This window comes from Salmo salar, chromosome 12, assembly GCF_965601325.2.
Source record: "Salmo salar chromosome 12, fSalSal1, whole genome shotgun sequence".
Lineage (NCBI taxonomy): Eukaryota > Metazoa > Chordata > Actinopteri > Salmoniformes > Salmonidae > Salmo > Salmo salar.
Window position 1 is genome coordinate 68,924,113 of NC_138302.1, and position 13,845 is coordinate 68,937,957.

The window sequence follows — 13,845 nt, forward strand, 5'->3', positions numbered from 1 at the left end:
GAGAATTAACACTGGCTGTGTGAAATTCACTCTACACTGGAGTGAACTAATAGGCATTTCACACTCGCTGTAGTGAACTAATTAGTATTTCACTCTACTTTGTATTGAAGTATAAAATGCACTCACTACTGTGTGGTGAAGAATCACACAATTTCACGCTATAGTGGAGTGAAATATAAGGAAATGGTTTATGGTGTAAAGCCTAAGTTGCACATTTCCCAGGGTGCCTTTTCTTTTTGAGGCTATTGTGGATTTACCACCCATAACTGTATTTGTTAGTGACACAGACATGGTTGTTGATTTTTTTATTTTTATTTTAATTTTACCAAGGGAGTTCCTAGGCAAATGTTATCATTAAAATGAAACTCTATGACAATATACATTACATATATCATAACGCCTTACTTTGATGGCCTAGTTTTATCATAACTCAGTGGTGTTAGGAAAGTCCTGGTTTACAGTCCACATCAGACCTGCAAGTCACATTATGTTGGCTTGCAAGGTAATGTGTAATTCCTATTGGAATCCAGACAGAGTTAGGATATCCAACCATTTTTTATTCACCCACAACCCCCATTCAGAATGACTGTCCGGATACTGGAACTTGATAAAGGAGACTACCTAAAACATTTAAACTGCAACAACCATTTCAGTAACAGGTGCAATAAATCTAACTAACTGATTGGATTAGTTTAGGAAAAAGTATGACATTAATCATTCTGTGGTTACCATGGCAATGTGAGCTAGCCTAGGCAGAGAGCTCTGTAAATATTGTATATATTTTATTGTTTATATGTGTTGTTGTCTTTTGCTTTATTGAATCAACTTTTTTTGTTTTTGATAACTTGTTGCTAGATGAACTGAAATATCTGGTGGTGTTCCACGGAATTGCAGGACTGATTATGGCAGGTCAGTTTATATTTGGCTTGGCTAGCTAATATGATCTGAATGATGCTCAACAGCATTGGCTTTTTAGCCTCCTGCCCCAGTTCCTAGAGGGAAGTGGACTGCGGCGTGAGGGGATGCAGAGGCTCGCTTCATCTGGGGCTTTTCTGGACCACTGCTGAGGTGTGGTGGTCTTACTGGAGCTTTTACAGTCGCCAAAGCATCGCCCAGGTGGGTGCTACATTTCAGTAGTGGATGTTCCTGCCTACCTATGGAGGAGGAGCTGTGACTACCGAAGACGACGAGGTGCCCATTGAGGAGCATCTGTCTGTGTAACGGCCGTCATCAAAATGAGACCAAGGTGCAGCGGAGGATGTGTTCATCGTGAATGATTTTAATGGACCGAATGAACACTATACAAAAATAAACCAAAAAACGACCAGCAACAGTTCTGTCAGGTTAACAAAACTAAACAGGAAAATATTCACCCACAAACCCCAAAGGAAAAACAGGCTGCCTATGTATGACTCTCAATCAGCAACAACGATCTACAGCTGTTCCTGATTGAGAGCCATACACGGCCGAAACCAAGTAATACACCAACATAGAAAAGGGAACATAGAACGCCCACCCTAGTCACACCCTGGCCTAATCAAAAATAGAGAACCAAAACCCTCTCTATGGCCAGGGCGTGACAGTCTGTCAGATGTCTCTACCTTCCTGCCTGGCTCTACCATTTATGCTCCCTCCTCTCAAGATACGTTCTTTTATATTTGTTTTGCTAAATTGTTTTTGGTTTATTTTCTTTTTAAAGCGACTTTGATATTCTACTTGGTATGAAAAGAGTATATCAAATATATATATATTATTATTATTATCTTTGTGTAGCATAAGATTAATCAATCAATGTACACGCAAAAACATAGATATTAAAAACAATCCTAAAAATCTACATGCAGTAGAGCATGCTGGGAAATATGATAATGCTGGGTGTGGTTTTTACCCTCCACAGTGTAAAACAATAGCTCTGGATATTAACAGCAACAATAGGGGTTATTGTATACCACTGAGTGTTATTTTCACTCTTACAGAGTGAATTTAACTTCTGAATCAAGACTAGAAATGCAACACTGAAAAATCAACACTGGACAATTTGCTGTGTAGTCATACTGAATGTACATGTAGCGTAGTAGAATTGTGTGGACAGAACAATGGAAAGAAAAGAGAGGTAGAGATGGGATGGTGAATGACAGCTTGAAAGGCTGGTGGAGGGGATGGAGGGAGGGGAGGTGAGATTGAGATAAATGCAAACTGATGAGGGATTAAGGGATAAGGTGGAAGGAGGGAGAAAGATGAACTGGTATGGCAGAATGAAAGAAGAGGTTGACAGCGGTGTGATAGGCAGAGGTGCTGGAGATTCATTCCTCTCTATAATTATCGTTCTCTGATGGGAAATACTGACATCAATGTCCTGCCGTCATCAGGTAGCTTATTACATATACGGCATTGTAATACATGCACACCCATTGTGTTCAATCAACCATATACTAACAAACAATGTTCCCAAATCCCTCACGAATCCCCCATCTGACCCCTATCGTGATTCAGCATGGAGTAGTCCATCTCTGAGTCAGACCCTTTTTCACTTTGATGTGGCCAAAACGCATCAGTAAAAAAATATATATATAGCTGGGCAAGGGAACAGGGTGTCTGTCTATAGTGTAGGATTGGTGTGTGTGTGTGTGTGTGTGTGTGTGTGTGTGTGTGTGTGTGTGTGTGTGTGTGTGTGTGTGTGTGTGTGTGTGTGTGTGTGTGTGTGTGTGTGTGTGTGTGTGTGTGTGTGGAGGCTATAGGGTTTCCCTATTAGTAGAGTCAGTTTGAATAATGCAGGTAGGGTTATTGTTGTGGCCAATGGTCCAGGTGCTAATGGAGCTGTCTCTGGGCCGAGGGACAGACACTGTACGACTTTAATGGATGTCACCATGAGAGCCTGAAACCATACCTCCGGGCTCGGGTGACAAAGCAGGGAGGGTTTTTTGTGTTTGTACTGTGTGTGTGTGCATATCTATGTGTGTGTGTGGTATCACAGGAGTTTTAAGTAGGTCTGTGGAGGTCATAACATTTTTTCAGCAGGTTATTGTCATGCAAAAGACTGCCGGCCTCACGGTAATTTACCGTTAATTAACATGAATATGTTATCATCTCCAGGCCTCCACACATACAAGCCAGATACAAGCCGTTGATGTGTGCCTTTGGAACATCTAGATTAAAATAATGTCTAATAAGGGCCTCCTGAGTGGTACAGCTGTCTATGGTACTGCATAGCAGTGCTAGATGCATCACTACAGACCTGGGTTCGATCCCAAACTGTATCACAACTGGCCGGATTAGGGGAGGGTTTGGCTGGGGGGGCTTTACTTGGCTCATCGTGTTCTAGCGACTCCTTGTTGCGGGCCGGGCGCCTGCAGGCTGACCTTGGTCGTCAGTTGAACAGTGTTTCCTCCGACACATTGGTGCTTCTGGGCTAAGTGGGCGGGTGTTAAGAAGCTTGGTTTGGCGGGTCATGTTTCGGAGAACGCATGACTCGACCTTTGCCTCCTGAGCCCGTTGGGGAGTTGCAGCAATGACACACAAACGAAAATGGGGAGAAAAAGGGGATAAAATACAAAAAATATATAATAGTAAATAAAATAATAATAATAGTAAATAAATAAAAATGTCTAATAAATCTATGTACTATATACTGTCACAATAAATCTATTATTTATTTAGGCAGGTTTCAAAAAACATGATATAAAGAAAATGTATTTCAGAAGACCAGAATATGACTTGTCTTACTGCATGGCGTCATGCCATAGGCTGTAGGCTTGTTCAATAAGCAGACAATATATGCTTATACACTGTAAGTCCTGTGCAATTATTTTAGATTATATAGTGGCTATGTTGAGCGGAAAAGTGATCATTTGAAACAGGTCCTATGAACTAGATTTAGAGTTATTTGGCAGGTTTAGTTGTGAATGATATAAACCTTAGAATGTCTTAGAAATCAAAACATATATGGGCTACATAATGTAACTATAGGCTATTGATGATTAGAGAAAGTCGCAAAAAAGATTGTGCTCTGTTCCTTAACTCAGGCTGTTCTCTCATCAAATGATCCTTTTTTCACCCTTCAGACTATTCTCCATTTAATCTTGTCTTGTCTTTACTAAAATGTAACATTTGTTTCGATTTAGAATGGCCCATTAACATGGGCAGGAACAGGAGCAGGAGGGAAAATACTGAATGGCAATGGAGGCCGGTTTCCCGACAGTTAGTTTTTCAATGTCAGGCAGGCTACTCTGGTTTATAGCTGAGCATGTGCTTAATATGAGCAGCTGAGAAATAAATACAGTAGCAGCTGGGCTCCTCCTCTTTTTAGTGGCAACCATCAAAACTCTGCTTTCACACGGGATTGTGTATAGAAATGTCTGGACTTAAACAAAACAACAATTATTTCACTCCACACATCAACCACTGTTTGAGGAGCATGCACCCTCTCACTGCATGACAGGTGATATTCCTGTAGCTAAAGGTAATATGTCAGCCTTTTAATGATGAAAATATACAAAATGCCCTATTAATACACTATTCAAAATCAAATACAAATGATCTATAAGTGTAGACTAAATGAGTAAGACGCCCCGCACATTCAATGAACCAACAGCATGGACTAGGCCTATACGTTCCCTCGAAGACTCGTGGATAGAAAGGTTGGAGCGTAGCATAATGTAACCAGTCCATCCAACAGCATGGACTAGGCCTATACGTTCCCTCCCAGACTCGTGGATAGAAAGGTTGGAGCGTAGCATAAGGTAGCCAGTCCATCCAACAGCATGGACTAGTCCTATACGTTTTCTCCCAGACTCGTGGATAGAAAGGTTGGAGTGTAGCATAAGGTAACCAGTCCATCCAACAGCATGGACTAGGCCTATACGTTCTAACCCAGACTCATGGATAGAAAGGTTGGAGCGTAGCATAAGGTAACCAGTCCATCCAACAGCATGGACTAGGCCTATACGTTCTAACCCAGACTCATGGATAGAAAGGTTGGAGTGTAGCATAAGGTAACCAGTCCATCCAACAGCATGGACTAGGCCTATACGTTCTAACCCAGACTCATGGATAGAAAGGTTGGAGCGTAGCATAAGGTAACCAGTCCATCCAACAGCATGGACTAGACCTATACGTTCTAACCCAGACTCGTGGATAGAAAGGTTGGAGTGTAGCATAAGGTAACCAGTCCATCCAACAGCATGGACTAGGCCTATACGTTCTAACCCAGACTCGTGGATAGAAAGGTTGGAGCGTAGCATAAGGTAACCAGTCCATCCAACAGCATGGACTAGGCCTATACGTTCTAACCCAGACTCATGGATAGAAAGGTTGGAGCGTAGCATAAGGTAACCAGTCCATCCAACAGCATGGACTAGGCCTATACGTTCTAACCCAGACTCATGGATAGAAAGGTTGGAGTGTAGCATAAGGTAACCAGTCCATCCAACAGCATGGACTAGGCCTATACGTTCTAACCCAGACTCGTGGATAGAAAGGTTGGAGCGTAGCATAATGTAACCAGTCCATCCAGTATGCATAATAAGTCCACACTCAAAGGCGATTACTAGAATTAGTTTAATTTTGGAGTATAGGCTAGACCGATTACGTACTTAAGACTTAATTAAATCCGTTTTTGTAAATGTTTTTTTCGTGTGTAATATGCGTTAGGCTATGTATTATATAACCGCACAATCATTATTTTAGTAACGTTTTTTTTTGTTCGTGCTTGGGTTCATATATAGGCCTATGGGTATGCATAAACTCTAATATGCTAATGGTTGTTTTTAATTAATTTAATGAATCTTAGAAAGCGCTGTCCATTTCGTTGTGTTAGGCTTTGAAACAACATTAACAATGCCCATGCTTTCCACTCAGTTTCAACTTGTTGTTGAACTTATCTTGTCAAATTGATGATCACAGTGAGGTGTTTTAACAGCACAACACTGTTTGGATGATAATGGTTTGATGTGATTTTCGATTTCATTTGCGTTGATGTCAGTCAGAGTGGTTAGAGGGACAATAGAGAGTACCAGGCCATTAGGACCTGATGGATGTTAGCAAGATGGGTACTACCAACGCATGTGCAGAGTTCACAAAAAGAGATTACGGTAACTTTCACGTGGAATTTGACTGTGGTCATGACTCGTGACTGCCGGTGTGGCGCTAATATGGTCACCGCTACAGCCCTAGTTTTAAGATCGGTGAGAAGTGAGGACTAGGAGTTCCGCAGTAAAATAATAAATAGGTAGCAAAAATAGCGAAGCGTTGGAGTATCTAGACCCCAGCCTGAATGACTATCTCAGTCCGAAACGTTGTAAATTAAGTACATCTTGTGTCTTTGGTTTCATATAATGTCATCTAGAGTTGTTCAGGATTACCCAATTAAACCTCTGAAAATGTGTTATTGGATGCTTTGATATGGTTATCTCTGTGTGTGTGACTCTTTACCATTAGCCTCTATTTTTACTGTCTCTCTCTTTTTACTATCCCTCTCTCCGATTACAGTGATAAAAGCCATAACCACGTGGACAAGCTTGTTAAACTCTAATTTTATCCCTGGTTGTAAACAGATGGTTCAGAAGAGCCGGACCAAATCGTAATCAAGACCTCATCTGACAACAAAAGCAACCTGGACTCAGGGGTTGACCTAACATGGTAAACGAAAACCCAGGACACTCAAATTGGTATGATATGTTATGTTGGGTATGGTATGTATTAATTTGTGGATGTTCATCATCCATTTTGTATGATATGTTAAGAATTACAATTCATATGATATGTTATGAATTACAATTTGTATGATACACTACATGACCTTAAGTATGTGGACACCTGCTTGTCGAACGTCTCATTCCAAAATCATGGGCAATAATATGGAGTTGGTTCCCCCTTTGCTGCTATAAAAGCCTCCACTCTTCTGGGAAGGCTTTCAACTAGATGTTTGCTATGGGGACTTGCTTCCATTCAGCCAAAAGCATTATTGAGGTCGGGCACTGATGTTGGGCGATTAGGCCTGGCTCACAGTTCCAATTCATCCCAAAGGTGTTCAATGGGGTTGAGGACAGGGCTTTGTGCAGGCCAGTCAATTTCTTCCACACCGATCTCGACAAACCATTTCTGTATGGACCTCGCTTTGTGCACCAGGACACTGTCATGCTGAAACAGGAAAGGGCCTTCCCCAAACTGTTGCCATAAATTTGGAAGCACAGAATCGTATAGAATGTCATTGTATGCTGAAATGTAAAGATTTCCCTTCACTGGAACTAAGGGCCCTAGCCTAAACAATGAAAAACAGCCACAGGCCATTATTCCTCCCCCACCAAACTTTACCATTTGCACTATGCATTCGGGCAGGTAACGTTAGCTAGGCTAGGGGTTAAGGTTAGGGTTAATGTTAGGTCTGTCTGACCCACGAAGAATACCATCAGTGCAATGGGGTTAATACACCGAGTAGGTATTAAGAGCAGTGATAGGACTATGCACCACACCTCAAGTCTAGTGCCACACACACACTTTACCCTTATTTTACCAAGTCAGATGACCTATTATATTTTACAGCAACGACCTGGGTTTAGTGTGGGGATGATTAGGTCGCTGGGGATGCTCCCGAGTGGCGCAGTGGTCTAAGGGACTACATCTCAGTGCAAGAGGCGTCACTACAGTCCCCGGCTCGAATCCAGGTTGTATCACATCCGGCCGTGATTGGGAGTCCCATAGGGCGGTGCACAATTGACCCAGCGTTACCCGGTTTTGGCCAGGGTAGGCCATCAATGTAAATAAGAATTTGTTCTTAACTGACTTGGCTAGTTAAATAAAGGTTCAATTATTTTATTTTTTAAATAAAATGTGGCCATGATTGTATGAGGACCAGATTGGGAATTTAGCCAGGACACCAGGGTTAACTCCCCTACAATAAGTGCCATGGGATCTTTAGTGACCAGAGAGAGTCAGAACATCCCAATCTGAAAGACAGCACCCATGTGGGGAAATGCCCCCTTCACTGGAATCTATTGAGACCAGAGGGAAGTGTGCCTCCTACTGGACCTCCAACACCACTTCCAGCATCATCTGGTCTCACCATCCAGGGACCAACCCTGCTCAGCTTCAGAAGAAAGCCAGCAGTGGGCTGCAGGGTGGTACACACAGAGCATGCACACTCATCAACAAACTCACATACATACTGTATTAAAAACAAGTATGCATACATGGATTCTTAGTTTAATAAATTCTTGCATACAACACTGCTTCAGCCTATATGCCAATTATCACCATGGGAACAGCCCTGAGATCACCCTGATGATCCTATGACCCGGTCGGTGTGTGAAGCAGGTTCATGTCCCAATCTTCCCTCTATACACCATAGCACCTCGCCTCTTATAGAGTAGTAAGCTATTTTTATTGGTTAATCTTTTTTGTTGGCGAGTGTTAAATAACCGTTTGCTGTAGAGTTTACTCCCCTCTAGTGGTGTGTTTAGACCGGTGTCAGGCCCTCTGTGTCACCATGGCACCCCCAGCCCATTTCCTGGGTTATAATAAGAGACAGAGAGACAGAGAGACAGGAGGTTTAAATAGGTGTGACCAGATGGAGACCAGATGGAGTAAATACAGACACAGAGAGCTAAACATATCTGGCTACTGTCCACACACAGTAAATATCACAGGACTAGTACATAACTTCTACATGACATACCCACATGATGTACTGTGCCATGGGCTTAGCCTGCTATAAGAGAGTGTCCTGCTATAAGAGAGTGTCCACTTGTCCTGCTCAGCACTGTACAAGTGACTGTTGAAATGAAATCAAACCAGATATTTACACTATCAGAAATGTACTTTCAGCTGGGGACACATATTGATATTTTGCTATGCTACAGACGTGTCATTAAAGTAGTTGGCCATACATCTACAGTTTAAGGTGCATTACATAGGCTTATATGCACAATTATAAGTTACTTCCCATCTTCTGTATCTATTGCTCCCTCTCATAGACAAAACACACTGTAATTTCTGCTTTCACACAGGCATGTTACGTCTCCCTGCACAGTAAGCAGTGCTCTCAGAGCTCCTACTGTGTAGAATGATAACACCAAGTGTCAACAATACTACAGCCAATGTCATCAGAGTATATTGTGTAGATAGTGTTGGTAAGGGCACAACTTGGGGTTATTGTTATACAGGTGAACATAGTTCTTGACTAGGGCCGGTACACACCAGAACTGATTTCTGGCACTTGATATAAAATATTGGTTTACAAATATTGCAGAGTTCCGGCACCTAAATATAACCAGTACCTGCACCCAAAATGTGTACCAGTACCTATTTCAGTCCAAGTCAAGCGCTGGGTGTACAGACTGGTGATTCAGCCATACAAAAAGTAGCCTTGTGTGGCGTGCTTCTACAGTAGGTTCTCCTAATTTGCTGTGAATGAGACTACGCATAATTATGCTATCTCTTTCTCACACATTCTCTCTCCAATGTATCCCTCTCCGTATGCCAAATCTACACATATTGCAGGTGTTATTGCAAGTGTAGCTAAATGCTTGTGTAAAAAATACGTGTTTTTGTCATGTCCCTGTTAACCACAGAATCCTCTTCTCCCTGACTTGTTGTTAAGGGATGTGTTTCTTAGGACTATGAGGTGGTCTATCCAAAACAGTGGCCTCTCTGTCCTCCTCATCCCACTCTTTACTTTTCTCCCTGCTTCTCTCAGTGTGGTGAAGAATGTAGAGTCTGCTAGAGAAAGGTGAGAATGCAGGTAGGTGTTTTGTGAAAGTTCAGCCATAAAGGGTTGCTTATGTCTCATCAAAGATTGACATTCTCAGAAATCATACACAAACAAGCATGCTCGAACACACGCACAGTCGCACACACAAACACTCATGCACACACACACACACGCACACACACGCACGCACACGCACACACACACACACTCTCTCTCTCTCTAACACTCTACTGTGTAAAACACACACCCGTGAGAAGCCCTGTCACAGTTACCAGACACTTTGAAAAACTACTCACTGCTCACAGATATCTCTCACTCTTGATTCTATAGACTATTATATGAGCCATAGCTATAGATCTGACCCCATCGCCTACATAAATGATGTAAAATTGAAATATTATATTCACATACCCATACTGTCACAGACAGGCTGTTGCCTGGACCATATTCCTCCAATACAAACTGCAAGACCACGTATTGCTAAGTGTCAGTATATTGGTGAATGTAGTACTGACAAATAACTGTGTCAGTATTGTGGTGAATGTAGTACTGACAAATAACTGTGTCAGTATTGTGGTGAATGTAGTACTGACAAATAACTGTCTCAGTATTGTGGTGAATGTAGTATTGACAAATAACTGTCTCAGTATTGTGGTGAATGTAGTATTAAAAAATAACTGTGTCACTTTTTGTTGAATGTAGTATTGAGAAATAACAGTGTCAGTATTGTGGTGAATGTAGATTTGACAAATAACTGTCTCAGTATTGTGGTGAATGTAGTATTGAGAAATAACAGTGTCAGTATTGTGGTGAATGTAGTATTGAGAAATAACAGTGTCAGTATTGTGGTGAATGTAGTATTGAGAAATAACTGTCTCAGTATTGTGGTGAATGTAGAATTGAGAAATAACAGTGTCAGTATTGTGGTAAATGTAGTATTGAGAAATAACAGTGTCAGTATTGTGGTGAATGTAGTATTGAGAAATAACAGTGTCAGTATTGTGGTAAATGTAGTATTGACAAATAACAGTGTCAGTATTGTGGTGAATGTAGTATTGACAAATAATAGTGTCAGTATTGTGGTGAATGTAGTATTGAGAAATAACTGTCTCAGTATTGTGGTGAATGTAGTATTGAGAAATAACAGTGTCAGTATTGTGGTAAATGTAGTATTGAGAAATAACAGTGTCAGTATTGTGGTGAATGTAGTATTGAGAAATAACAGTGTCAGTATTGTGGTGAATGTAGTATTGACAAATAACAGTGTCAGTATTGTGGTGAATGTAGTATTGACAAATAATAGTGTCAGTATTGTGGTGAATGTAGTATTGACAAATAACTGTCTCAGTATTGTGGTAAATGTAGTATTGAGAAATAACAGTGTCAGTATTGTGGTGAATGTAGTATTGACAAATAACAGTGTCAGTATTGTGGTGAATGTAGTATTGACAAATAATAGTGTCAGTATTGTGGTGAATGTAGTATTGACAAATAACTGTCTCAGTATTGTGGTAAATGTAGTATTGAGAAATAACAGTGTCAGTATTGTGGTAAATGTAGTATTGAGAAATAACAGTGTCAGTATTGTGGTGAATGTAGTATTGAGAAATAACAGTGTCAGTATTGTGGTGAATGTAGTATTGAGAAATAACAGTGTCAGTATTGTGGTGAATGTAGTATTGAGAAATAACAGTGTCAGTATTGTGGTGAATGTAGTATTGAGAAATAACAGTGTCAGTATTGTGGTGAATGTAGTATTGAGAAATAACAGTGTCAGTATTGTGGTGAATGTAGTATTGAGAAATAACAGTGTCAGTATTGTGGTGAATGTAGAATTTCAGTAACTTCAGGGGATAGTCAGAACAGACAACATTCATTGAGGCAATCTAACCACAGTACCACACTTGGAATTGCTTTTAACTTACCAAGGCTAGGGTCATTACAGTATTTTACACTAAATAGTGTAACAGACCTTAGAAAATGTGACATCATAAAAGTTTTTAGCTGACGCTTGAACTCCTCGCCATAACATTTTATTATGATGTCGTAAACATGTCGTAAAGCTTCATAGCATATGTCATAACTTGTCATAACTTGAGAAATATAAATTATGGCAATGTTATGACATGTTATGTCATGTGTTGTGCCATACTGGGATATTTTCTAGCCTTATGACACTGATAATATTATGCAGTAAACAAAGATTAGTGCATAATAGTGTCAATATTTCCAATATTGAAGTGTTCTTACCTGAGCCCCACATTGGCAACTCCTCTCCTCCTTGGTTGAATGGATCTAGTACTTCAAAATTGTACAGATTTCCCAGAATTAACCTGTATAAATGAGGAGAGAAAATGTTGTCCTCTTGTTCACAGAGGGATGAGAGAGAAGGAGCGAATCCACGCAGATCCTATAGAATGGCACGTAACTGTAGGAGAACATATGAATCACAACACTACAGAGAGCTTACCACATAAAAACAAACACACTCAGGGTGAGTGAGAGAGAGATGAGAGAGACGTAGAGTGTACGCAGCCACGTGCCCACAGTAAAGCAGAGATCTAACAGCAGGCTTATTCACACTCTCTCTCCCTCTCTTACCCTCACATTCTCTCTCGCTCTCGTTTTGCCATAACTCCATTCACTCACGTTTTCTTTTCCTCCCCTCTCTTACTCCCTCCCCTCTTTTTTACTCTCTCTCTCTCGGCTTCCTTTCCTTTACTGTCACTATTTTTCCTCCTCTCTCTCTTCAATCCTTCCTTGCTTCCCCACCCCCGGAGAGAGAACGGAACAAGTGCACAAGATTCCAGCAGCTAATTCTGCTTCTTAAGACAGGGAACTTAATATGTGAGGACAACTGTGAGGACGGAGGGGGAGCAAGTGAGGAGGGGGAGGGAGGGCGGAAGGAGGGAGCAGGGATAGAATGAAGGATGGCAAATTCAAAGAAGAGAAGTGGATAGAGGGAAGGAGGGAGGGAGTTAAAACTAAGAGTCACTGAAATTAGGGAGAGCGAGAGAGGAAGAGAGAAAGGAAGAGAGGGAGAGGATTTGGAGATAGAAACAGAGAGAGAGAGAGAGAGAGAGGGGGTGTTGAGGGAGTGAGGGAAGTGAGATTGACAGATGAAAGCATAACACAGGGAGAGGAGTGTTTGTTTTGTTTGACTTAGAGATGAATTCACACACTAGTTTTAACTGCCTCCCCAATGAGCTCCTATGTCAGCCACACTAGAAGTTGTGAATGGCTGGGGCTCCATTGGGACCTGTGCATCATAACTAGACATGACCAACATCCATCGTCACTGTAATTAATTGAACACACCATGGCGAGAGAAGAGGCAATACAAGTGCCAGTCCATCTCAATGTCTCCTCTATGGCATCTAAGATTGTCATGTAAGCTTACCAACTCCCCTAGATAATTCCTTGCCCCCACTACCTTAGACCAAAACAGAAGAGTCTTTTTAACACTTTCACACTCTGATCTGCTCATCATTTACGCTATTCCTTTTTTTGGACGTTATTTTTATGGAATGGTCTGCCTATCCATGTGAGAGACGCAGACTCGGTCTCGACCTTTAAGTCTTTATTGAAGACTCATCTCTTCAGTAGGTCCTATGATTGAGTGTAGTCTGGCCCAGGAGTGTGAAGGTGAATGGAAAGGCACTGGATCAACGAACTGCCCTTGCTGTCTCTGCCTGGCTGGTTCCCCTCTCTCCACTGGGATTCTCTTCCTCAAACCCTATTACCTGGGCTGAGTCACTGGCTTATTGGTGTTCTTCCATGCCGTTCCTAGGAGGGGTGTGTCACTTGAGTGGGTTGAGTCACTGACGTGGTCTTCCTGTCTAGGTTGGCGCCCCCCCTTGGGTTGTGCCGTGGGGGAGATCTTCGTGGGCTATACTCGGCCTTGTCCCAGGATAGAAAGTTGGTGGTTGAAGATGTCCCTCTAGTGGTGTGGGGGCTGTGCTTTGGCAAAGTGGGTGGGGTCATATCCTGCCTGTTTGTCCCTGTCCGGGAGTATTGTCGGACGGGGCCACAGTGTCTCCCAATCCCTCCTGTCTCAGCCTCCAGTATTTATGCTGCAATAGTTTGTGTTGGGGGGCTAGGGTTAGTCTCTTATATCTGGTGTATTTCTCCTGTCTTAT

At 41.7% G+C, this 13,845-nt stretch overlaps 1 protein-coding gene across 1 annotated transcript in view; it reads right to left on the reverse strand.

Moving 5' to 3' along the window:
- The window catches only part of LOC106565522 (zinc finger protein 385A), a 92,438-nt gene extending 79,918 nt beyond the window's left edge, over positions 1-12,520 (reverse strand). Inside the window, exons 1-2 of the mRNA XM_014132751.3 lie at positions 12,177-12,520; positions 11,957-12,039 (exon numbers count right to left, since the gene is read on the reverse strand). Of these exons, the coding sequence (XP_013988226.1) occupies positions 11,957-12,039; positions 12,177-12,181 (88 nt within the window). The 5' untranslated portion in view covers positions 12,182-12,520. The remainder of the gene's footprint in view (positions 1-11,956; positions 12,040-12,176) is intronic.
- Between the last annotated feature and the right edge of the window lie 1,325 nt (positions 12,521-13,845).